This window comes from Mauremys reevesii, linkage group 15 (genome assembly GCF_016161935.1).
Source record: "Mauremys reevesii isolate NIE-2019 linkage group 15, ASM1616193v1, whole genome shotgun sequence".
Lineage (NCBI taxonomy): Eukaryota > Metazoa > Chordata > Testudines > Geoemydidae > Mauremys > Mauremys reevesii.
In genome coordinates this window covers 32,656,683-32,683,607 of record NC_052637.1, presented here as the reverse complement: position 1 = coordinate 32,683,607, position 26,925 = coordinate 32,656,683, and the positions used below count along the sequence as shown (strand labels likewise).

At 47.9% G+C, this 26,925-nt stretch overlaps 1 protein-coding gene across 3 annotated transcripts in view; it reads right to left on the bottom strand.

Moving 5' to 3' along the window:
* The window catches only part of ABCC3 (ATP binding cassette subfamily C member 3), a 101,418-nt gene that overhangs the window by 23,749 nt on the left and 50,744 nt on the right, over nucleotides 1–26,925 (bottom strand). For all 3 annotated transcript variants that reach the window (XM_039501172.1, XM_039501174.1, XM_039501171.1), the window contains 11 exons: nucleotides 25,186–25,311; nucleotides 23,762–23,823; nucleotides 22,163–22,294; nucleotides 18,858–19,076; nucleotides 15,276–15,453; nucleotides 14,562–14,723; nucleotides 13,723–13,815; nucleotides 5,494–5,697; nucleotides 3,987–4,133; nucleotides 3,499–3,586; nucleotides 2,320–2,386 (listed from right to left, as the gene is read on the bottom strand). In XM_039501172.1, the coding sequence (XP_039357106.1) occupies nucleotides 2,320–2,386; nucleotides 3,499–3,586; nucleotides 3,987–4,133; nucleotides 5,494–5,697; nucleotides 13,723–13,815; nucleotides 14,562–14,723; nucleotides 15,276–15,453; nucleotides 18,858–19,076; nucleotides 22,163–22,294; nucleotides 23,762–23,823; nucleotides 25,186–25,311 (1,478 nt within the window). The remainder of the gene's footprint in view (nucleotides 1–2,319; nucleotides 2,387–3,498; nucleotides 3,587–3,986; nucleotides 4,134–5,493; nucleotides 5,698–13,722; nucleotides 13,816–14,561; nucleotides 14,724–15,275; nucleotides 15,454–18,857; nucleotides 19,077–22,162; nucleotides 22,295–23,761; nucleotides 23,824–25,185; nucleotides 25,312–26,925) is intronic.

Here is a 26,925-nt window from a genome sequence, read left to right as displayed (position 1 = left end):
AATTTCCTCATTACCCCCGCAGAGTGTGTAACCCACACACACCTCCTGGGTGTGGTGCTGTGTCCCATCTAGGGCACCGAGACCACAGAGAGAGATTAATGAGTGTGCTCCTCTACAGGCAGCTGGCTTTTAGCTCATGCAGTAGAGCAGGGGTAGGCAACCTATGGCACGTGTGCTGAAGGCGGCACGCGGGCTGATTTTCTGTGGCACTCACACTGCCCGGGTCCTGGCCACCGGTCCGGGGGGCTCTGCATTTTAATTTAATTTTAAATGAAGCGTCTTAAACATTTTAAAAATCTTATTTACTTTATATACAACAATAGCTTAGTTATATATTATAGAGTTATAGAATGAGACTGTCTAAAAATGTTAAAATGTATTACTGGCATGCGAAACCTTAAATCAGAGTGAATAAATGAAGACTGAGCACACCTCTTCTGAAAGGTTGCCGACCCCTGCAGTAGAGGCTCATGCACTAAGCTCCAGAGGTCTCAGGTTCGATCCTGCCGATGACTGGGGTCTGTCAGCGTTACATATGCACCAAATTCATTGAGAGTATCATGAGAGCTGGTAGCAATGCCTATAGATAAGGTTGACCTACACCAGGGATAGGCCACCTATGGCACGCATGCCGAAGGCAGCACACAAGCTGATTTTCAGTGGCACTCACACTGCCCAGGTCCTGGCCACCAGTTTGGAGGGCTCTGCATTTTAATTTAATTTTAAATGAAGCTTCTTAAACATTTAAAAAAACCTTGTTTACTTTACATACGACAGTAGTCTAGTTATATATTATAGTCTTATAGAAAGAGACCTTTTAAAAACATTAAAATGTATGACTGGCACACAAAACCTTAAATTAGAGTGAATAAATGAAGACTCGGCACAGCACTTCTGAAAGGTTGCCGACCCCTGACCTACATTTCCATTATAAGACCCTGTTTTCAAATTATATCAGTTTATTGGGTTACAAAGGGTTAATAACCCTTTTGGAAGGAATCAGATGATCTCAGGGCCTTTCTCAGCAAGAACACCTGTCTGGAAATGTTGAGGGATTAAGTACCTTGTTTAAACCATTTAACTAAAATATTTATAGTGCTAGTAAACAGAATTGATAATGACACAACAGGGGGAAGCAAAAACCCTTCCAAACATAATCATCTTCTTTTTTTTTTTAAATGGTCTAAAGTCTTGACTCAGGCCCTAATTCTCCTGCAGATCTGTATGATCGGACCCCTCTACCTTTACATAGCCCGTCTGAAGTCAATGCCAGCCCCATATGCACAGAAATAGATGCAGAATTGGGACCAGAGCCATTCCTCAGATTCCTTTCATTACCTACAGGAGCTTTTCATATGTAGCCAGGCTTTCAAAAAAGCATTCAAAGCAGGATTGACCATAAAATTCAAAACCTTTCCTCACTATCTTCCATATCCAGTAGCATATTCCCCTCACCAGCATTTTAAGGGACAGTGATTTTGGTGGCTAGTAATTCTAGTTACAGCTGCATGGATCTTTCAGAATGAAACCCCAGAACAGGGAAGTTCCCCTGGTTTCAGATTTTGTTACAAAACACAAGCTGTCTCAGTTGAGTTTTGTGAGCTTCTTGCAGAACCTGAGCTTTTCAAGCACATCAGAGCCACGTCAAAGTTTCTACTTATGCTACAATGTGCTAAATGTGTTATAAATGCTTGAGTGCCTTTGATTTTGACCTGAAACTAGGCAAAATGTGCAACTTTTTAGCCACAATTAGATTTGACTTTGTTCAAACAGGGGGTCAAACCAAAACTGGGAGGCTGGGGGAGAAGGCTGCAAACAGAGGTTCTCAAAAAGACCCTGAGATACCACAGTGATGGGTATGACCCAAAATCCTTAACAGAACAGAAAAAGTGTTCTTAAGTCCATGAACTAAAGTCTTCAAGGCCCAACATGTACATCCCAACTCTCTTAATAGCACTACTAGCAGACCATCAGATAATCTGATTTTCCCGGTCAACAGATTGGGCCAGTAAATATGTATTACCTACATTAGAAATTAATTTACTCCATCTGTCCCTTAATCTACCTATGATATGCCAGTCACTGCAGTTTCTAGGCTCTGTAATATTTAGACTTTGTACAGCATAATAATATGGGACAAGGTGTTGATGTTTAAAAAACAAAGATGTGTGCAGGAGATCGGATAATATAACTTTGTAACAATGAAACCCAACACACTACTGGTTTAAAGTTAAACAACCTTGAAACTGTTTTCACTAGAGACAACAAACAGAGGGAAGCAGGTAGATGCTGTACTGGAATTGTATAAAGAAATCTTACTCTTTCAGAGATGGCTTGAGCTCCTTTGCCCAGCTGAATGTCCCATTTGTTACAGTGATGGCATAGCCTGTACAACAGAACATAATAGAGAGGGTGGGAAAAGTGTTGTGCATAATGGTGCTGAATGAGGCCTCTCTCTGAAAAGAGAGAACAGTTGGAGGACATTTATTTATACAACACTACGGAAGTTCTGTGTTCATTTCCATTCCCTTTTCTCTTGGCATGGGAAGTAACATTTGTGATCTGCTCAGTCACAGGGGAACATTGTTCAGAGTAAGTGAAATCACAGAACTGAGACATGAGAAAGCTGTTTATCTCCCTGCCCCGGCAGGACTGGTCCCTAGAGCAGCTTATCACCTGAATTACCCAGTACAGTTTTCAACATCCCTCTGTGATAATTACATAACATCACCCAAGGGACTACTCCATAGTCAGTAAAAGGCTGGCAGTTTGCTGGGGAGGTCCATGTACAAGTTTAGGCCTGCCTCTGAATGGCTCCATATTGCTGACCTAACAAGTTACAGATCATCAGGCTTTATGCACCTCCTTGTGGAATGGTAGGCATGTAATAGTAATCACATGGCAGCTGCATTGCATCTCCTGCCCCCTTAGAATCTTGAGGCAAAAGAAGCTTTAAATCAAAGAACAACAAGGGTGCGTTACAGGAGAACACTTCATGAATCTTATGAGATCAGACCGTTTTCCGACTGAATCTGGGATCCTGTGCCTCTGGCAGCGGCCAACAGAAGTAAGCGACCCCCAAGCGACCTTCCCTGCCCCCCAAAACCTGCGTATCATCCCTATGCATTTATGCAATGCCAAACGTGGCCCTGCCTGGCCCCTGATGATCAGCTGATGCCCCAAAGCATGATATGCTGTTAGTATCCATTACATTACAAATACAGACTCAAATACAGAGCATTTTAAAAGAACAGCTCATGCCTCACGAATACAGCCAGAAACCCTGGTAGTTTCCACATTGTCCCGAGGGCAAACAAGCATTTTCCAGGAAAGGACTTCCTTTCTGAGTTCACTGGCATTATTATTTAATTGATTATTTTGTAATCCAGGTAGCCTATTGATAAATATTGCAAGTTTGGGGTTTTCTATGCACTCTCCCTCTCCAAAGCCACACAGACACACATATGCACACCATCATCCACACCATCTCCTCTTTACCTGGAGTAACCACCTTGGTTTCCACACAATTTGGATCAAGCTCATCGTGACTCAGGAACTGCTGAATTCTCTTCAGGGAAACACTGGTCTAACAAAAAAAGGGAGGCATTATTTCATAGTTTTTAAAACGAGAAACCAGTCTCCTTCCTGTCGGGAGGGAAGCAGGCTCATGCTTTTACCATGTGGAGTTCATGAACCATGACTCATTCCTTCCCTGGGATGGGTTGTAGCCCAAAGATCAAGATCTGAGCTGTGTCATTTCTGAGGTAAAGTAAATTTGCTTAAGTGAAGCAAAACTCACACGAAATGCCACAAAACCCAGGCTCACTCACAAGCAGCGAGGCTGCTAATAGTGCAGTGCTAATAAAAGAACATTAAAAAGAGTATGGGAGACACCTTTAATTGTCATATTTCACAGTCCAGTTTAAAATCAAGAGATACCATTGTTTTTTGCATTTGAAGCAAATGATGAACAAGACCTTCCTTACCTGTGCAAGGTTGCTAATGACCTGTGGAAGCATGTTGAGTGGAAACCTTAGGATATTAAACAAGGAGAGGGAGACAAAGGCTTTCTCTGCATCTAGAATATTATTTTCATCCACACTGACATATACTGCAAATGTGGTCAGCGCAACCTGAAAGCCAGAAAGTGCGTTTGATCAAAAAAAACCCTCTTGATTTGTTAAGAGCATTCAGGCCTAACTGATAACGTTAGAAATAAAATCATTGGAGTCAGAACTGGACCAATTCACTACTGCTTTTTATCTTTTCATATATCAAATCCCAATGTGCTTTAAAAGACAAGCAATTGTACCACGCAAATGACGCTAATGATTACCAAAGTGTACAGAAGAAGACTATTTGGTGATTATTGTTGATTATATTTCACTGAAAGTTGAGATTTAAAGGTGAACTGCAAGGCTCTTGTGAGTACATAAAAGTTTAAGGTGTATTTATTAGGGTGTGGTTTGTGCTCTGGGGAAAGTTCAGGTCACTTTCTTGTTCCTTCCACTCCAATTTGTCCACTGTTAACTTCAGTATCACTGGCCATTGGAGGCTAACCACAAAAATGTAAACCAAGGAGTCTTGGCAGGAAAGCAAATTTCTTAGTATTTACTGCATAGGATACTTGGCTTCTATTCCCAACTATGCCACTGACTTTGTGTAACCATGTGCACCCCTCCATAAAATAGGGACAACAATATTTATCACTCACAAAATAGCTGCAATCACACACAACAAACTAGTGGGGATGAGAATGCATGAGATCTACAGCTAAATCAAAGGGAATTTAACAGGAAAGTCTGAGAGGGAGGAAAGACTGTGGCTCTTCATCTGCCCCCAGTGTCTGTGTCTTTGTCATACAAGGGCATAGTGAGGAGAACTGCTCAGGAACTTTGAGACAAAATATTTTTTCATCAGAAAACGCCAATTCAAAACTAACCTTTTCCCCACAAACAATTTCATGAAAAAGTTTCCCGTTAAGTTTCAGAATTGTTGACACTTCTCATTTTGACATTTCCAGAATGAAAGAAGTTCAGTTTTTAAGGTCAAAATGACTTTTCATTTAAAAAATTAAGTTAAAGTAAAATAAATAAATACATAAAATGAGGCTGAAATCTATACAAGACATTTTGATTAACCCAATATAAAATCCCCTACTCTCGCCTGATTTTTGGTGCACAATATTTCTCAAGATTCCGACTTTTTGTCTTGATTTGGGATGGAAACATTTTTTGAAATCTCAAAAATTTCCACAGGATGGGAAAGTATTTTGTGAGAGACTTCACTGAAAAATACTTTGAAGAGCAGTGTCATAGAATAGTAATGTATTAAATTGTTTTAAAAAGTATGTGTGATTTTTAAATAGACACGTTTATTCCAATACCCATTTGATATGCAGACAGTCTATTTAAGGGCTTTGCATTTCACCTTCTATTTTGTGCCCTGATAGCTTTCATACCTATTTGTGTAAGCAATACAAATGATGTTTACCAGAAATGGTGCGCTGATCCATGCAAAGGTAGACAAAGAATTTAGATATGCTGCTTTCTTCAGAACACGGAGCTCATTCTTTCGTATATCCAGCACCTTCTCTTGGAAGGATGGTTCCCATGCGTAAAGCTTCAGTACCTTTATGCCACTCAGAATCTCATTCATTAGTTTAATGCGGGAATCTTTATGCCGCATCTGTTCCACCTAAATTATTCCGAATAACATTGTTAAAAAAAATCTATCTATATTTTTTAGGCAGACACAAAAGGCAGGCAGTGTATCACATAAATTGTTAGAAATACAAGTGCATTCTAATCAACATTACTGTCTAGGGGTAAAATTTTCAAAAGTGTCTTCCAGTAGGACTTAGGCACTATTGAAAATGCTACCCTAATTCTTTCCTTTCTTTATTTAGATTTTTACTGATGTACAATTTTTGAAGTGCCTATTTAAAGATCTGGGTGCCCTTCATTATTTAATCAGTGTATTTTAAAGAAAACGGTCTCCACTCCATTACCCTCAGATCAAATCCCCAGGATAGAATGTGGATATAATGAAAAATTAAATGTAACACCTCACCTGCTTGGAATCCACACACTCTGCTACTCAGCCCTAACCACCTCCTTATAGGTCAAGGGAGAAAAGACATGCTAATCTTTATTAGGTAGTGATTAACTGGCAGATCTGTTGGCTGTCTCAAGGTTTTGTGGAATGTAACTATATTGTTCTGCTACTAAAGCTGAAGCTATTGTCACTATTTATATTTACTTTTCAATTCTGACACTATTTAAAAGACGGTTACTCACCTGTAGTAACTGGTGTTCTTCGAGATGTGTTGCTCCAATCCATTCCAGTTAGGTGTGCGCGCGCGTGTGCAGCTTTCGGAACTTTCCAGCAGCACCCCGGGCGGCGGCCGGCGCCTGGAGGCGGGCGGCGCTATGGCGCTAACTATATACCAGCCGCCCTCCGTCGCCCTCCTTCCTTCTCTTTGCAACAGTGGGGTGGGGAGGGGGGGGGGGAGGAGGTCTGGAACACACACAAGAACACCACACACCTTACACCAGTTACTACTTTTTCTTCTCTTCTTTTCTGCTTCATTGCTCCAGTTAGGTGAATCCCAAGCCTTACCTTAGCCTTTGGGGGGAGTGGTGGCGGAGGCGGGGAGGCGTGTGTAAGGCCTGGAGTGCGGCGTCTGCGCTGCAGCCTGCTGCACCTACACTGTGAGGTGGGTGGGAAGTGTGAAGGGAGTGAAGGTGCAGCAGATGAAGAGGCGGGCAGATGTGGGGGAATGGGCGGGGACGGGCGCGGGCAGGCGGGGCGGGCGAGCGTGGAGGTGAGCGTGGAGTGTGTGGAGTGCGGAGGTGAGTGTATGGGTCACCCAGGAGGCAATGGGTTTGAGGGGGGCAGGAGGCGTGACGCATCTTCGCCACGCGTGCGAGCGCCGACGAAGCGGAGAGCGAGAGGAGCGCCAGCGGTCGATGCGCCGGCCGGCGCCCGCCCGCCGTCGCCCGGGAGTGGTTGAGGGCCGGGCGTCGGAGCGGGGGAGGGGGAGGGGGGAGGAAGGAAGAGGGTTGGAAGGAGGAGAAGGTGTTTGGTAAGAGGAAGGAGGTGAAGGCCCAGGGTGGGGTCCCGTGCGTGGGGTGCGGAATGGAAGACCGAGAGTGGTGGCCCGTCAATGCCCCCCAGCGCCGAGTGTCTGGGCGGGTCGCTCGGCCCCGTTATGGCCGGAGAGAGGGAGGAGAGGGTAGGAGAGGCGGCCAGGAATAGGAGAGAAATGGAGGGGAGGAGGAGGGGGACGAGTCAGGTCCTGAGTCGGGCAGGGGGCGGCCGGGGGAGGAGTCAGGGGCGGTACGCCCGGCGGGCCGGCGGAGACGGCGGGACCATAGCATTGTGAGAAGCCGGATCCCCCTCCACGGGACACCGCGGAAGGTGGACTTCAAAGAGGAAACCGACAAGGACCGACCTCCTTGACCCACCGGCAGGCCAGTAGGATAGTAGTGATGGGGGTACCCAGATGGTTGTGGTGAAGCGCGAACTGGTTCCATTTAGAGCAACCCTTGGCCTTCCATTTAAGGCTTGCAGAGCGCCTGTAGTTTCAGCCAGCTTAAGCAGGACCTACGCTTCGGGCCATGCAGCTCTGCGACTGTCCTGTCACGCGGGTCCCAGGTGCGAGGGGGGACTGCAAGATGGAGGGGTGGAGAGGAGGGGGCCAGCAGTGGTGTGTGGGAGGGTGACGGAGGGAGAGTGATGGGGGGGGTGGTGATGAGGGGCTCGCAGCGCGGAGGTCAGCAAGGTGCGGAGCAGCTGGAGGGCGCAGCGAGAGCCCGTGCGCCACCTGGGCCTCACTGCACTCTGTGCACTAGCGGAAACGAGGTAGGGGGGGAGCGGAAGGCGAGTGGAGGGAGAGTGGGAGGGATAGAGAAGAGGAGGACCCGGCGAGCCCCCGGAGGCCGGCAAGAACCTGGAGCAACTTCGACACTCCTGGAGAGGGGAAAGGGAGCCCCGAAGTCGACCAAATGGAACCTCTCTGGGGAGAGAGGTGAGGGAGCGGGAGGGAGAGGACCCTGGGATGGAGAACGACCTGCTGAAGGCGGCGGCTAGCGTGTTCTGCACTCCGGAAGAAAGGAGGAGTGGGTTGAGGAGGAGGAGAGGTCAGGTCCCAGAGGAGCCTCCGAGCTGAGAGGGCGGACAGGGGCCCTCCGGCTTGTGCTGTTGTGTGCAGAGTCACCTGGTTTGCTCCTTGTCACCCAGCTGAATGACGGCGGGCAGCCTTGCAGGCTGGGGCGAAATGCGCAGTGCGCCGCCGGCGTGCCAGACATTGAGGGCGAAGCGGGAGAGAGCGAGACCAGAGGCCTGCCAGGTCCTGGCGCGCCCCGGGTGTGGTCGCCGCAGTGGGGGGACGGTGAGCTGGCGTGGCGGCGCCCGCGGTGAGACGGTGGGTGCGGCGCGTGGCCAGGCGCAGGTGTCGCGGGCGGACGCCAAGCCGGTGCCGTGGTGGTCAGGTGTGCGGGTCATGCCACGCGACATGCATGTGGTGTCGGCGGGGCGGTGACCACGCGTGCGGTGACTGCGGACCCGGTCGTGGTGGAGGCGGTGTGGATGCGGACACAGACCGCCACGAAACCGAGTGCAACTCATGTGACGGAGAAGGCGACCGGTGCCGCGGTGGGAGGAGGAAGGGAGACCATTGAGAGAGCGGAGAGTCAGGCAGGAGGTGCCGACCCAGGCGAGGCGCGCACACCGAGGACCGGGGATCTGCGCTGGGCTGCGGCAGGCTGCCTGCATTGGGACAAGCACAGCGGTATTGACAAAGAAGGGACAGGATTTCCGCAGCCCCTGGTCCGCCATGCAGCGAACGTACCCGCCCCCTGATCAACCAGCGTGCCAGATAGCCGCCCAGATCTGCCATGCCCGCGGCGCCTGCGAACGCCTGCTGCCATCACTGCCATGTACTTTGTAAAGAGCGTGGGTGCCGTCGCTAATGCGAAAGTACAGGTGCGAACTGAGTGTGGTCTTTTGTGGGAGTAAGTGTGAGGGCGCCCCAGGAGTGGGTAGAAAGACTAGGATGTAGAAGGAGGGAATGAGGGTCCCCCCCCAAGGTATGGAAATTGGGGCCAATGAAGGTCCCCAAAAGAAATTTGTGCTTGCGCAGGTTTGTTGCCAGCTCCTGGGAAGGTGAATGGTAAAGGAAATAGCGCCTTGCATAGTTTGATAAGAATAGAATAGAATAGGAAAAACCTGCCCTGTCCTGTCTGGACCAGCACCGCAAGATGGCACAGGAGGACTTGCGAGTGGAGGCGAGGAACTGGGAGGGAGAGAGTGAGTGATGGGGAGGAGGGAGGGGAGGAGAGGTGGGGGAAGGAGGAGGGACAGCAGGGTGGTGGGGACTGGACAGAGAACAGGGGAAAGAAGGCGGTCCGAGCGAAAGAGGGGACCAGGACGGAGGGAAATAGAGAGGCGGTTGAAAAAGAAACGAGAGGATGAGAATGAGAGAGGATGGGCCGCGGGGCGCGGGCCCCAAAGCGACGGACAGCGGCCCTGCCCTGGCGGTGAGGAGGTTGCGCGAGGGCCACCCCCGGGAAGTGCCGTCTGCCTGGCGTGGAAGGCGGCAAGCGGCCTGTAACTCTGCACGCCAAGGCGGCGTGGCCGTGTGCTGTTGAGAGCCTGCGTCCGGGGCCGGGCGCTGCATCCTAAAAGCGGCGCCATGGCCTCGCCGGCGTCGCGGAAAAGGTCTGGCGAGTCCGCGGATTCGGCATCCTTTCGGCGTGTAATGGTCCTGTGTCTGGCGTCACCTGCAGCCACGTGTGCACCTCGCATGGCGGCGAGGAGCCAGCGATGAGCACGCCCCGCCCGCGCGTCGAGGTCGCCCGTGGCCTTGCGAGCGCCGGCGGCGTCCTGCCAGCCCGTTGAGGGGCGTGGCGGCTCCCTCCCTGTGGATTCGCCGCGAGGAAGTTGTCGTGAGAACTGGTGTGCTGCCAGTGTTGGGCAGACATGTGGTTGGCGGCGCATCTCAGTGCAGGAGGCCGATTTGGTTGGCACGGGCTAGCATCATTTGGTTGGCGCGGCGCGACATGGCGCGCCTCCTTGGGCATCGCCACGAGCCGACGATTGGAGGACCGGCGCGCCGCGGGCGACTCTTCTGGCGGCGGCCATTCACGCTGCGTGCGAGTTGGGGTACGGGCGGGGGTCTATATAGGGTCTGCCCGTCTCCCGCACTGTCTTGTACGGCAGGCCTCGCGGGTGGGGGGTGTACGGGTGGTGTGCCGCGCAGAGGCCGCTGGTCTTGCCGCAAAGGGGAAAGGCGGCCGTGGCACGCTGGACACGAGTGGAAGCCGCTGGGCGGAACTCATCCTCCTCCATCTCCTGGCGGAGCCCCCGGGCGGCCCACAGCGGTCGGCCCCTCCCCCACAGCGTCTCCTGGTGGGTTTGAGGGGGCGGGGCGGTCAATGAAGCGGTCTTCCCAGCCACCGCCAGAACGCGGGCGCGGGGCGGCCAGAGGGTGGGGGGCCGCGCTCCGCGGAGGGCCAGGAGCCAGAGGCGTCAGTGGGGCCAGGTGGGCCAGGCTGCGCGGGCCCGTGGCGCGGTGCAGCGGCTCGGAGGGCTGCGCGGCCAGGGGCGCGCGGGCCTGGCTGGGCCAGAGGGCGCGCCAGGGCGGCGCGTGGGGGAGGCGTGGTGCGGCCCGCTCGCCGGTGACGCCAGGTGCGGCGAATCCCCCACGTGGGAGGCGGGCGCGGGCCGTCGGGGCGCGGCCGGGAGCGGCGGGCGGTCGAGCGCCCCCGACCGGGCGGAGCCGAGGCGGGACCTTGCGCGGGCGCAGGGGAGGGCCGGCTGAGGGGCGACCGGGACGTCTGGCTCGGAGGAAGCGGTGCGTCCGGGCCGGCCCGGTACGGGACCGGGGGCGGCGGGGCGCGGGGGCGGCGGACCCGGTTCGGGGAGGGGGGGCGGACCTGGTTCCGCGGAGGGCGGCGGTGGGACCGGCGGGGCGGCGGGGCCGGGGGGACCGCGGCCGCGCGGGCGGCGGGGGTGGGCGGTACGCGACCCGTGCGGCCGCGGACCGGTGCGGGATGCTGGGCGGTACGCGCACCGCGCGGGGCGGCGATCGGGAGGGGCGTCGAGGCCGGAGCGGAGCCGGCTGGGCTCGGCGCCGGCGGGAGGCGACGGCGGGCGAGCGGCGGCCGACTCCGGGCGGCGGGTGGGCGGAGAGGTGGCGGGCAGCCGCGGGTCCGGCGCCGGGCCGTGGTCCAGCCCGCCCCGCGCCCGGGCGGGAGCGGGGGCGCCGGGGCGGCCCCGGCCGGCGGGCGCCGGGCTCCGTGCGGGCGGCTCCGGCAGCCGGCTGCGACGCCTCCGCGGCGCGGGGCGGCGGGCGCGCAGCGGGGGACTCGCACGGGCTCGCTGCGGACACTGGACGCCCGGCGGAGCTCGCGCGCTCACCACGGCGTCAGGCGCCAACACGCGGGCGGCGCTAGGGCCCACGCGGGGGCCTGGCGGGGCTTGGCGGTGCTGGGACGCGCCGGGGCCCGCGCCCGGCCTTGCGCGTGGCCGCGTGGCGCCGCGGGTGGTGCGGCGCGCCGCCGGTACCGGGTCGGTGCTGCCGCCGGTGCTATGGCCCGGCTGGAGTCTGCCTTCCGTTCCGGCCCGTGGGCGCCGTGCGGCCGATGCCACGGTTAGCCGACGCTTGCCTGTGCGTCTGGCGCGCGCGCGGGCTTATGCGCTTCCAAGCAGGCTCCTTGTCGGGTGCGCGGTCGCGCCGTGATCTTGGGCTAGCCCTTAGGCGCACACACCCCAGGCGGCGGGAGCCCTTCGGGCGGGCATGAGCACACTGGGCAGAGGCAGAGCACACTAACTACACCCGCCTAGAGGCAAAGGGAGGAAGAGGATAGAGGCCTAACCACTGGCTACTATAACACTATACACAAGGCAAGATATGGGAACTGAAAACTAAAAACTGGCCTAATAAAATATATACAAAAAGAGAAGGGGAAGAGTGACGGCGGGCAGGCAGCGGACAGAAGCTTTCGCAGGGGCGCCCACAGAGGGCTGAAGCCAGAACCTCAAGGGTTGGGCTCTTTACCTCAAAAAAATACTCCAGTCACTAGGAGATTATGACATCCCATTACTCAGCATAATCTCTTAGCTGGATTTTTCCAGCTACAAGCCAAAGGACTTTGTTGCATTAGTATTGCACAGTCATGGAGTGTGGATGATCACGGAGATTGCTAATGGAATTCCTTTCATCTTAAAGTCAGCAGTTCAAATTTGGCCAGGGTTGGCACTGATGAAAGGCATCATCATCTGTTGACTGCCCAGTGGTCTACAAGAAATGAGTTGGCAGTTTTAATTTCTACCTTAGAGGACAGAAATCCATAGCACAAGTACGCCAACATATCTGCCCTCTTTCTAGGCACTCACAGTTAGGATGACCAGATGTGCCGTTTTTAAAGGGACAGTCCCATTTTTTGAGACTTTTTCTTATATAGGCGCCTACTACTCCCCACCCCCTGTCCCGTTTTTTCACAGTTGCTATCTGGTCACCCTACTCACAGTAGGGGCCACCAAGTGAATGGGTATAGAGATGAGGGAATTATCCTCTTGTCCCAGTAGAGGTCCCCTTCAGACAGGGGTTTGCTTGGAAGAGCACCTGGCATCATTCTGCACATCTTTCACTTGAACAGTGAATCATTCAACCTCTCAATTTTCTTGCTTGCACTAGGGAAGGCCTGTGAGGAGAACTGGCTATTTAAATTATTAGTGCAATCTCCTTTAGTATTAAAATCGTTTGCACTAACTAAAATGAAACTTGTTCAGTTTAGCTCATGGATGGTAAGAAATGAGATTCTGCAGATAACGTGTAACGATTTAATCTGGACTCAGACTGGTTGACAGCCTCTGTCTGTCACTAAGAATAGCTCTTATATTTGCTCTTATGTACTCAAAGCAAACAAAATAATAGCCTAATCTTTGTATACATTTGTCCTTCTTGTGGCCCTGATCCCACAGAGGGATCCAACCTTGGAGACCCAGCTCATTAATTACTCGTCCAAGCTTTTTTCAGAGCCCCTTTGGATCAAAGCCATAGATGAAATGAAAGTCAAGTCAAAGAGCCTCTTACAAGGGATTCTCTCAAGCAGCTGAGGTCTGTTTAAAAAAAAAAAAGGTGGTATGGGAAGGTTAAAAAAAAAAAGAGAGAGAAAGTTTTGTCTTTACGTTTCAGTGACTTCTTTTAAAACACTCCCCTGCAGTGCTTGCAACTCAAACACAATAGCATTTGGCTTGTGTCAGAGAATGTAATAAAAAATGACCTGTCCAGCTTCAATATTCAAGCCTAGCGAAATGCAAAACAGGACCCAAGCAACATCAATGGAGAAAAGTAACATCAGATTTTAAAGATTCATGAAGCTGAATCACTGAGTTATTTGTAGTAACACAGGGAAGGAATGTTAAAAAAAAAATGGAGTGGGTTTTCAAAGGTGTTCAGTGCTGGCCTCCCTCTGCTCCTATGGAAATCAATGGTAAAACTGTCATTGACTTCAATAGGAGCAGCAGAATTAAGCCAACACTGGATGATACTGAAAAGTCCCATTCATGATTCTTTTGACTGACAGCATCTCATCCAACGTACACAAACACATTGCACTTTCGATTCAATAGGCACTAAAAAGACTCTGACTCCTTCCACTTTTCTAGAAGAGCCACCACCTTGGGTTATGGACTATTCTTAACGTTACCTACCTGGAACGCTCTGGTTTTTATAGCAATTGCAGCATTCAATGGGATTAGTAAGATCATCACTGCAACCCCCGCCAACACAGAAGGCCCTAAAGTCTTGATAGGAAAAGAGACAATGTAAATTGTTGCTCTCCATGAAATAAGGTCATCTCCGGTAGATAGTACTGAAAGAAGCTGGGTTTGGTGAAGAGTAAGGCATTGCTTCACTAACATGTATTTGAAACAATAGTGTGAATTTCCATCCTCCCACTGGGAATTCTGACTTTGCTTCCCCTCTTCTCGTTGTATAAAGTGTAGATCACGGTATTGAGAGTGAGGGCATTTCCCCTGACTTCTCTCTTCTCTCCTGCACCTCCCCACACCACTCCCGGAAGGGGCCAACGCACCCCTGCGGCCCCTGGGGGGCTCCGTGCACTGCCCCTCTCTGCAAGCACTGCCCCCCGCAGCTCTCCCAGCCAATAGGAACTGCAGGAGCAGTGCTTGCAGGCAGGAGCAGTGCATAAAAGACCTCCTGTCCCTGCTGCCACACTAGCCGCTTCCGGGAGCAGCGTGGGGCCGGGGTAGGGAGTCTGCCTTAGCGGCAGCCATGCTGCACTGCCGGAGATCACGATCGACTGGTTGGTGACCACTGCTCTAAAGGGTGTTACAGCCCGAAGTCCACTCATCCAGGGCACATTTATTCAATCAAATGCAGGAAATTTGGTAAGTTGGTGTCAATCATTCTATGCCAAAACAAGACAGAATGAGAGCAGGTTTCTGAAAATGGTGGCGAATTCAACAAACAAAAACCAGTCTGTGTGTCACTGAAATAAAAACTCTGACAAATGCGATGGTTCCTGTACCTGCCAGAGGAAGTATAAAGCTAGACAAATCTGAAGTGGCGCCGACCATAACATGTTCAGGAAAGTCACCAAATCCATGAACCGCTGGGCATCCACTGACATCAAGTTGACAATTTCTCCAACAGTAGACGAGCGCTTTGCTGAGTTTGTGATGACCAAGGACTGGAAAGTGAGAAACCCTGATAATTATCAATCTTGGACACATGCAGAGAAATGCAGATAATAAATCCTCAGGGAATAGGAAAGCTAGATACCCAACTAAGTAGATACTTCTCCAGTAGGAATAAAACAATGAAGTGAATCCTAAATCATCTTTAATTCATTTGGAGAATAAAATTTCATGAGACATATTTTGTTTTGAGCTCCTCCATCTTGATCAGTACATGATGCCTTTTTATTAGATACAATTATTTTCTGAGATAATATGTTATGACTAAGGATGCATCTCTTGATTTTGAATATTTAAATAAAACCAATATTTGACTGTGCCATGTTTGGTGATCCAACAACACACCCACACTCAGCTGCTACTTTCTGAAAGCACTTTAAGGTTCAGTGAGGCATTTTAGAAAAATGAGCATTCATTTTATTTTCCAGGAGACTGCTTTCTCCCCATAATCATGAGCCTGTTCTCTCCTTATTGTCTAATGGCTAAAATCACTCCCCCTTGGCTATATATAGTTGCATTGACCAATTACATGCTTCCAGTCTTACCTTTCTGTATATCATCCCAGTGATGCCAGTTCTCAGCCTCATCCCAGTAACAAAGCAGTACTGGAAATGTTGGTGAAGTATTATAGTCTGCAGCACGGCAGAGAAAAACATCAAAGCTGCAATCAAAAATCCCCACCAGGATGGGGCATCTTTATCCTTAATGAAGCTAATTAATATGCTGTTTTTAAGAAAGTTGGGGAAGAAAAACAAAACAAGGAGAGAGATTAATGGGACATAACATAACACAGCTTCTCTTATCCATAGCAGGTTGCCACATACTCCCTTTTCTCACAAATAACAAAAAATTCTCCTGGTTACAAGCTAGGTTATGGCTTTATTCAAATAACATTACAAAGATACAACAGCTAAACATTAGCTCTTGCCAGAGAGAAAGCCCAGTTGTGAACAAACCAGCAATAGATGGAATACAAGGCAGAACATCAGGCTCTGCTGAGCTCCTGCCTCTATAATGCACTGTTCCTTATCTGGCCTCTCTAAGTAGCTGCATGTAGCCAGAGCTGAGTGACACATACAGTGAGACACCAGCCTGTCTACTACATAAGGCAGGTGTAGGAGACTGTACTCACCCTCAGAGCACTCCCTAGTGTCAAGTTAAGGCATTACAGGGACACATCTCTAATGCCCCCACTGGCGGCCACTTCCACGGCCCCTCAATAGCATGTCTCCATCTTGGCCTTCTGTGGCCTGGCCCTACGGAAGTTCGGTCCCCTTCTGCGGTTATGAAAGTCCAATCAAACAGTCAACACCAACATTCCAAAACAAACCCACTTATGTCCTTCATGAGCCAATTGTGCTGCTACCCACTGCTTCTTCTCAGGGTTTTCTCACTGCATCCCTTCCACAGGGATGCCAGCAGCTTCCCCCAGCAATCTTCCCATTTCTTCCAAGTCCTACCTCTGGCAGGGCCGGCTCCAGACCCCAGCGCGCCAAGTGCGCGGCGGCGCGGCCATTTTGCCAGCAGGGGCGGCGGTGGTGGCTCCCGCGCAGTCATGCCTGCGGAGGTCCACCACGAGCCCGCGCGTGGACCTGCGCGCCAGGCGCGACTGGAGGGTCTGTCTGTGCTGCTGCTGCCCTCTGCTCCACTCCACCTCCCGCGGCCCCGGGACCTCCGCTCCACAACCGCACAAGAGCTGAGGAGAGGTCCCGGACCCGCTGGGTGGCGGGGGCAAATTCCTCCAGGCCTTCACAGACAAGAGTCTATTTCACTCACTGTGACGCCGTCTCTGCTGGAGAGCCCTGGTTCTCCTGCAGCTCTCTCTCAGCTGAGCTCCCTCAGCCTACTTACAAATACCAAGGGGCTAATGGATCCCCAGCCAACTTTGCCCCTCTGGCAGAAGACAGTCATTCAATTACCCCACAGGTCTGGAGCTTGTTTCTAATTGTTTTTTCTCCCTCTCCTCCAAAACTGCATCACAGCAGGTTATAGTCAAACCATCACCTCATCCTAACCTTCTTCAAACTCCTGGACCACCAGTGCCTCGGGCTGGCTGGGAAATAGGCTCCAAACCCCATTCTCCTAGATGTAGCCGTAAAGAATTGACAATCACATCTACCTTTTAGCTAAATGGCAATGCCATTAAACTAGCCATTTATCTTCATTAATAACCCTTGACTTCTACTCCACACAATTGCTTTCCCAGTGAGGCCTGCATGGTGAAGATATGGCTAATAAGCAGAAAATACCAAGTAATGCACAATAACCCCAGTAACTGCATTTCCAATTTCAGGTTACTAGCCACATAAAGTGGATCTGGCACTATGAATCCGATAATTAAGCTCTGGCACAATAATTCTGCCTTTTCTTATCAGAGGAAAGTAGGACCTATGATTTGATTCAAAGGGCCAGAGCACCAGCTGGTGTGAACTGGCATAGCTCCAGGGACTTCAGTGACGATTTGCAAAAGCTAAGGATCAGGCCCCAAATCACTTGCGGCAAAAGCATGGAGGCCATGGTTAACATTCCTTTTTGGCCCCAAACCCACCTTCCCCTGAGCAGCTCCAGGCGGCATCAGCAGACTGACGCACACTAGATGGGGAGCTCTGTAAAGCTCTTCCTGATGGACCCAGCATGTGACCTAGTGACCTTTCTAGAAATACAAAACTATTGTTTTACATGCATCAAAACTTGCCAAACCGCCCTACTTTTTCCAGCTGCGAGAAATAAATCTCCTGAGGCTGCTCACAAGAGTTTAGATGCTTACATGAATGCATGGCAATGTGCCTTGAGATATTATCGATCAGGACATTAAACTTGTCTGTGAATTGATATAAGTTTGAAAAGTTCCCAGGGTACAAGGACATTTAACCCACTTTCCCCTTAAAAGCCTGCTAGCACTCTCCTCTTCCCTCAAGGCTTTGAAAGGAGATATCTTTTAAACTACAAAATGAAGATACGATGGGTTGGATCCTCCTCTTTGTAACAAGTTTTTGTGTGTTATGCAAAGCACTCACCTATCAGCAGGATCTCAGAAGACAGCTCCACACAAAGCATTATTTTAACAGAGGTTTTTACACCATAAGACCCAGTCTTTTTCCACCCCACCCCCTACATTCATTTACAGTTGTAATCCATTCTCCACTATTCTTTCCATAAGCATGTAAAATGTTGGTGCGTCTTTTAAAGATAGAAAGCAAAAAATGATTGCTTGATGGAACACAACTGCTATTCCCTGCAACTCTGGTATTTCCATCACTACATTCTTCCTAGTTAATGAGCTAGTGGGCTTTGTGCCACATGAATAAATCAACACAGAAAGAGAAGTGAGATACCACTTTACAAAGGTGCACAGTCCTTTTATGACTTGGGCTGGGAGAGCCGATCTCCCAGGGAGACAAAGAGCAAAGTATTTTTATGAGACTTACTCCATGTAAGGAGAGTGCAAGAGAAGGCGGGAAAGGTGCTACTAACCCCGCTTCTCACTTTTGGCAAGGACCTTCCTTCTTGTATCTGATCATTTCCTTTTTCTGGAAAATGTATTCACCCCACCCCACGTTCTCACCACTGCAACACCTTTGAGAATATGCAAGGCCTTGGCTCTGACTAGAATAAATCTACATATAAGGCAGGAACTCCCAAACCTGTCCCAGCCAAGAGCTACACTGGCAACCTGCCAGATGTCTAAGGGACACACTTCATTTGTATACAATGAGGTATATTGCAGCTGCCTTCATCATTGATGTAGACATCAGGCATGCAAAAACTACTGATCCCAGAATGCAGTGCTCTGCCTGCCTGGCTGCAGATGCTCCTCAGCAGTAAAGAATAAACTACTTTAGGCCGCCACTCAGAATGCAATAGGCCATTTTTTAGCCCATGGCAGCCCTTTGGCTATGCCCAATTTATGGGTCTTTCATTTTTAGGTGTCCTAGTCAGGCCTGTCTGATTTCCCTTTTAGTACACAAGGAAGAACGTCCACCTTTTGCCATGTCACCACAAAAGCTGTCGGGCTTGCACACACAACACTGTGTGGAGAAAATAATGCCCTTCAAAAAGCATGCTCTTCTCTGAAGCGGAGACTTCTTGAGGACTGTGGGTAAAAACGACTGATAGGAGAAACCAACCTTAACAACTGAGGGTTGACGAAAGAAAGCAGATCTTGGATCAGCTTGTAGAAAGAGCCGATCAAGAAGTATGGGCCAAAGGTTCTTAGCAATGCTTTGAGGAAGGAAGGCTCTTTATGCTGCCTCTTGTCCTGTATCAGAACTTCTGCCTCCTCTGGGCCATCACCAACATGGTTCAGCACATGGTTAGATGTCTTCACATATGCCACGTCTTCTTTCCTAAGAGTATGAAACAAATGATTACGGCAAGAGCTCAGGAGCACTATGGCGGCTATGCGACCCAGTGAATAGAGCCCCAAACTAAAACACAAGAGATTTGGGTTCTATTCCTGGCTCTGCCACTGGCCCGTTGAGTAACCCTGTGCAAGTCACCTCACCTGTTTGTGTCTCAGTTTCCCCCATCTGTAAAAATGTGAATAAAGATATTCCCTTTGCAAAACACTGAGAGCTACTGATGAAAAGTGTGATACATTTATTATAATTTTATTTGAGACTCTGGGTGGAATTTTCAGAAGCACCTAAGGGAGTCAGACATCCAGCTAGGGTGACCAGAGAGCAAATGTGAAAAATCGGGACAGAGGGTGGGGGTAATAGGAGCCTGTATAAGAAAAAGACCCCAAAATCAGGACTGTCTCTATAAAATCGGGACATCTGGTCACCCTACATCCAACATGCACTGACTTTCAATGAGATTTGGGTGCCTAATTCCCCTAGGTGCTGTTGGAAATCCCATCTTCTTGATACTCTCACTCCTTCAACCCTCTCAGAAGAGGCTGGCAGGATTTTTTGCTGCCCTCCCCCCTCTATCAGCAGATGTTGGAACCATGCTGACTCACTGAGGCAATTTTGGCTTAAACTCCACCCTGAATGTAATGCAGGTAGGTGAAGCCTCTAGAGGAGAGGAAGTTAGGATCAGCTACAAGGAAGGACAGGAAAAGAACCCTGGGAGCAGCCATGACAGATGTTAGTTTTGATTTAACCTCTTTTGTTAATAGCATCAAGACAGGGGCTTTTTGACTTTTTCCAAGGACTGGGTAGTTTTTTGGAGCTAGCTGAGGACTCCACTGGCCTAAAATTTGAACAGTCCACAGATTCTCAAAGTGATACCCGTGACAAAGAGTGCAGAGGCAGAAATGTGTTCACATACATTATTCCTTGAACAAAACTGTGGAAATTCTGATCTGTTCACAGACCATCTGTGAACAGAAAATAAAGGCTAAATCAGACAAATAAATTATTTGCTGAAAGTAGTTCACCGGGTTTCACAGTCCATTCTCTCGCTCAGTATTTGCCACGTTAGATTTGCTCAGTTTGCAAGCAACACACTTTGGGGGGGGGGGGGGCTACCAGCACTGTAAAGAATCTAAAAAAACAATGAACTTTTTGCCGAAACCCCAGGCACGGTTTCAGAATGGAAGTTCTGCTGGGCCCTCGATGTCTCTGTAAACCGTCTGCCCTCATTACACAAATCTCATTAGGGCAAAGTTGGGTTTATGTCCATGCACCAAGAGACCAGATCCCACACAATGCACGTTACACCCTTCCATAAAAATAGACAAGTTATTAAAAGAACCGAACAGCCAGTGGTGTTAGTACTGGAAGCTCTTCAAATCTTACCTGCAAAGCAAAAACTCCCCATCACATTTAACCCTGCCAAAAATACTATTATGAGAGAGTGGCTAACCCATTACGGGGGCTTTCCAACTTGGCATGATTGCATGAAGCTGGGAAACAGAGGAAAACCTCTGTATGGAGAAGAAATAGCTCCACAATTAGAGGAAATGGAAATGAAGGACCCATTTATTGACGTTTCCGGCTATAAGCACATTCTCAGTGAGATCTATTTATTTAGAAGTGCTTTTGACACCAGGCAGTGGGTGAGAGAGAGACAGTCACAACAAATAATTGTCCTTTTAGATCAGATTAGGACAGAACGTGAGATCGAAAGGACCCCTCGTCTAGTGTGAGAACTACATGCAAAGGCCAAGCCTAATGCTGGCTGCCCTTGAAAAAATGGGAATTCTGCCACTAACTTCGCTGGGAGCAGGGCCAGCTCCAGACCCCAGCGCGCCAAGCGTGTGCTTGGGCCGGTGTGCCGCAGGAGGTCCACCGGAGCCGCGGGACCAGCGGACCCTCAGCAGGCACATCTGCAGGAGGTCCACCGGAGCTGTGGGACCAGCAACTGCCAGAGCGCCCCCCGCGGCGTGCCGCCCTGCTTGGGGCGGCGCAATTCCCAGAGCCGCCCCTGGCTGGGAGCAGGGGCCTCTTTCATAAGCAATGTTGGTCATTTTTAAAAAACTTATTACTAGTTGGAAGTGAGAAGCTGAACTAAGCATCTCATCCCTAGTTCCTTATTCCTCACCCCAGGAGCTTATTCAAAGGCTGAAGGTGGTGTGAGATGTGAAAGCCTCATGCATGTGTGTGTGTGTGGGGGGGATTCCTTTAGTTTCTTAAGATGCACATAAAGTCTACTCTGAAGATCGATTCAGCATGAAATCATCAGGCTCCAGAGCTATTGTGTCTCAGGGATTCCAGATGAAGTCTGCTCAGTTTCGAGTAAGGAGATCTTTCCCCACCCAAACTGCTCAGCTCGGTCCTTTTGGCTCACACACCACCAGTGGTGGACACTCTGCACTTATAACTTACTTAGCAATTCTACAGGTGATGTCTGAGCCAGAGAAGACCCCAGCTCACTTTCTCATAAGCGTGTTGGCTCTGCAGTGCTAACAGGAGTAAAAGTGTATTAAAGCAAGCACACATGACTTAATACTCCTGGAAAACAGATTGGTTGAGTTAATAGGTGGCCATTTTACATAGGTCTTGCCTACACTACAAAATTAAGTCAACCCAAGTTAGATTGTAATTACCAAGGTGGTTCACGTCCACACATGTCCCACCTGTCGGTGGTGCACGTCCTCACCAGGACAGCTTCCACCAACTTAACTGTGTGGGGCATTGTGGGACACTGGCAGCTGAAGCCAGCCCCAACCTGGGCCAACAGCCCTAGCTGTCAGCCCCGGGGCAGAGAAGCTCCAGCTGTGAGTCCATGAGTGGCTGACAGTCAAGAGGCAATGTAAATAACGCAGTGTCTACACAGACACTGAGTCACCCTAACTACATTGACCTAAGTGCTGCGCCTCTCGCGGAGGTGAAATTATTAGGTCTGTGTAGTGGGGAACTTACATCGGCAGGAGCAATGTTATAGCGTAGACGAGGCCTTCGTCCCTTTTCAGAGCAGGACTCATTTTTAACGTACAGACAATTTAGAGATCAATCTCGGTTTGCTAAAAAGTGGAAGCACTTACTGTTTCCATTCGTCTTTTTGTTTATCCCACTCTTTATGCAGTTGTTGTACAATTATACTGGAGGTATCATCTTTATTCAATGACCATAAGTCTTTATCTTCCAGAGGCCTCTTATAACCAAGAATTGCCATGCTGTATGAATATAAAAAGAATAGTTCCAAATCCATTTGGCTGATAAAATTAAAGGCATCTATTAACATTAGAAACTCCAGTGCCACTTAGCTAACAAAAGTAAGAGGGATCTCTCTCTAAACCAAGAGTGATAATCAGATCCTAAAGCAAAAACGAGTTACAAATGCAGGGAAAGGAGGTGAGGTAGTTTAGGTTTAGTAAACAATATTTTTAAAACCTAATATATTATAGAAATATTGTCATGATTTTTAAAAAAAAATAAATTAAAACAATTTAAAGAACAATTAAGAAACCATCTCCAGAAGTGTTTGAGTTGAATTGTACTACTGCATAAGAATGGTGAAGTGTTAGGATGTTAAAATAAACTAGTTGAGTGTCACTGCCTGAGCTGAATGAAGTATAAAAATCAAGAGACCATAAACAGCCAAAGGAAAATGGGATTTTTTCCCCATATTACTGAAAATTATTATTCCTCAATGGTATATTTAGGGTGAAGTTGTCAAAGCTGCCTAGGGGATATGGACAGCTAATGCCCATTAATTTCTAATAGGAGTTGAGCATTCAAATCCCTTAGAAACTTTGCAAATATGACACACACTTTATTAGAAATGGTCTTACTGGGTTTACACACAGGATAATAAGAGGACATTGCTAATGCCAGTGTAATTATTATCACTGAAGCTGAAGCAAAAATCCCAGATGCCACCGCCCTCAAAGAAAGTTTGAGTCTGGATGTGAACTTTGCAGTTGGTCCATCTCTCTATCAAGGATGGGCCAAAACTTTGGATCTGAATCCTGATCTGAACTTTGCACCTTGAACCCATGTGTAACACCAACAATTCTATTGTTGAAAGTTGTCATGTTACATATAGGACTCCATTTTCTTTCCTTATTGTACAGAAAACCCCTTTACAAATACATGAAAACTTCCACAGGAAATTAAAGACATCCCCCCAGAGGCTGCAATATTATCCCTGTTGTGCAACATGTTCTTATGACTCACCAACTCCCTTGCTGTATGTTAGCACTCCAGTGCATAGTAAGCAAATTGTATATACTGTTTATTAGGCCACTCTTCAGTTTCACCTCTACAGTTCTGAAAGGTATTATGAATCTTGTGGGCACTTTATGGACAGATTTTTAAAACTCTTTCACTGCTACCACTGGTGTACTGGCACCTCTCAGGGGAAACATCACACAAGACTGAACAGGAAGTGAGTGACTTTATCCAGTAGATACTACAAGAGAATTTTTTCATTGTCAGAAGTAGGGTGACCAGATAGCAAGTGTGAAAAATTGGGATGGAGCATGGGGGGTTATTGGCACCTTATAAGAAAAAGCCCCAAGTATCAGGATTGTCCCTATAAAATCGGGACATCTGGTCACTCTAGTCAGAAGTCCTGTATTTTTGCCAACAAAATGGAGGTTATCCTTGGGGTTATAAAAGCCTTAGAAGGACATGCTCACCGTGTAAACCACCAAAATGTCATCTTTGAAAGAAAGCCTGAATTTAACTCTGGACACGGATTCTACAAGAAAGTTAAATACCAATAAATAAATAAATAAAAATTAAGACGATAAATAAATAAGTAAAAATTGTACTATCCTGCAAACACCTTTGAAGAAAAGTTTAAAATAACTTTTCTTCAAAAAGGACAAAAACACATTTTAATTGTTCTTGGACTATCATGGAGAGTAACTTATGCACTATATCCTATGTCAGGGGGAGGGATAGCTCAGTGGTTTGAGCATTGGCCTGCTAAACCCAGGGTTGTGAGTTCAGTCCTTGAGGGGGCCATTTGGGGATCTGAGGATAAATAAATAATTGGGGATTGGTCCTGCCTTGAGCAGGGGGTTGGACTTGATGACCTCCTGAGGTCCCTTCCAACCCTGATATTCTATGATAAAGATACAAAATTGATTTCTTTCATTCTCCATTTCATACAGGACTCCTTTCGTTCCTTAACAACCACACCTCATACTGCTTTTTAATCACACTTGTACAAAATGAAATGTCATTCTTTGCTTTCGGAAATGTTCATTTCAGAAATTAATTCTATAATTCAGCACTCTCTCCCAGCTTGGTTCAAACATAAATCCAATTATGAAAACTGCTTAAAAAGATAGAGAAGCAATTTAACCTCTAGACAGCACTATTGTCTTATCTTAAGGTTATTCCTTATCCATCCTAAAGTCCTGTAGGAAGGGCTCATTTATTAATAAATTAAAACCCTAATGGCTTCACATATCATTAAGAGGACATCCATTAAACTGAAGTCCATCTCTCCAGAGATAATCCTTGCAACAATTAATATCACATTTTAATTCTCATAAATATATTTGCTGCTGCATAACAATTTAATAAATGAGGTGTGGTAATCTCAGTATTTCTAATAGTAAGCTCTATCTTCAGCCAGCAACTGCTCTGAGCTGGATTTGAACCAGCGATCTAGTGGCGAAAGGCTCCATGTATCATTACCAATCTCCTAAACCAGTGTTTCTCAACGTGTTGAAAATTTGATTATAATATAAAGCAAAGAAAATCTTGCTCCCCTATTCCCTGCACACAATTCCCCTTCAAGGGCAAGCATTCTCTGTCAACCTCTTGAAACACACACATGAACCAATTACACAGGATTGTTACTGTTACTACTGATGTATTTTTAATCTTAGTACATATAATGGGGAAGGGAGGGGAGAGAGGAAAGGGAGCAGGGCATGTTGTGAAAATTTTTGACTTCACGTAATGGGTTGCCAACCTAAAAGGTTGAGACACATTGCCCTAAGCCACCCGAACACTCCTCTTGGTAGAGACTAATTACCGCTATCTCCCTTACATGTCACCTAAGACATTCTATAAAATACAGTCAGAGGAATATAGCAGTACTTACAGGATCTGAATTAACAGGAGAGAAGAATGGAGGGTTTTCTTTAAAACACGAAAGGATCAGCTCAATGAGTATCAATGCAAAGTAGCTGAAAAATGTGGTAAATCTGAATCTGTCTTTTATTTGGCCCTAGAAGGAGAAAAAACAGTAAAGAGTTGGTTTCATTAGATTTAATTCTTGTAGAACCTACTAATTTATTGAGCTTCTTTCTGGCAGTGCATTTTCTCCCCTAGGGCTCTATCCTGCAAACACCTTACTATGTGGAATAATGCTTATAAATGTGTGTCCCTATTCATTAAAGCATTTAAATATGTGCTTACAGTTAAGCATGTGCTTAAAACTTGTTGACTTCAATGGGATTTAAAATACGTGCTTAAATGCCTTTCCTGAACACGGATACTTTTCTGAATCAGGACTAAGTGAAATCTTTTTCAGAGATCCTGGTGATGATATGTGCAGGATCATGCCTTTAATATACAATCTTAGGAACTGCCACACCAGATCAAAAGAGGAATCCATTTAGGCCAGGATCATGTCTCTGACAGGGGCCAGTGCCAGATGCCTTCAGAGGAAGGGATAAGAAACCTTGTACTAGACAATTACTGTACACTCTTCCCTTAGGGGAAGTTTCTTTCCAACGCCGATCAGTTAGTGGTTGACTTACTCCTCACAGCAGAAATCATAGCATCCCTTATAGAGTTTTTGTTTATATCCTGACTAATGTAATTGTGCATGCTCTCTTTAACCATATAAAATCTCTAATCCTTACAGTCACACAGGGGCCGTTTCTGGCCATTGGTGGTTGCAAAGACAACAGAAGAGATGTTGCCTATGGCTTTGCTTTAAGGGTCCAGGGTCTGTAGGCCATCCAACCTCTTGATTTAGACTAACTACAGAATTAGCCATTGATAAAGCCTCTTCCCCTAGAAAAAAGCTTTTGGTGCTGCATCATGATGTAACTCAACATTTTTATTTATTTATATTAGCGAGATGGAATTTTGATTACATCTGAGTTTTAGCTTCACAGTTACACTGCGAGGGTGAGAGGGGCCATCACAAGGAAATTCATTATTAGTGTACTTGTTAAATTTACACCAGTTAATTCACAAGGGCATCCCACTCTGGCATGTACTATTTTCTAAACCAATATTGCACAGACTACCATTTATAGTTCAATTCAAACTCCGTGTTTTGCACAGCCCAGTATATCAAGATCTCTCCTATAGTAATGATAGTAAATAAATAAATAATAATTTAAAATCACCCAATAGTCAGAACTCCCATTGATTTTTATGGGACCAGGATTTTATGTTTAGTGTTCTTAACATGCTGCTTTTCTCTCCAGGCCTTCAATTATCTAATCACTGAATCCATGGGACTTATTCAATAGCCAAATGGAAATTTGCTCTGATCAGGGATATGGCAGTCCCTCTCTCATTGTGGCGGAACTGGCTATGTTTTCAAACCTGGATCATATCAGCCCAGCTTTCTTTCCTCTCCCTCTAACTTTCTGATCTTTGCTTACAAAGAGTGAAAATCCTGTTCCCATCACATCAAGAGTTGACTGTGCAGCCCATTGAGTTATACAGTGCAGCCAAGCTGTATGATCCAAGCAGGGGTACTGGATATTAAGTCATATTGTCTCTACTACCACTGTTCCTTATTTAAAAGGCTGCAATCTGCTCTACTGTATGTGAAACTGGTGCAGCCCTCAGATTCCTGCCAGGTGTCCAATGCATCCTT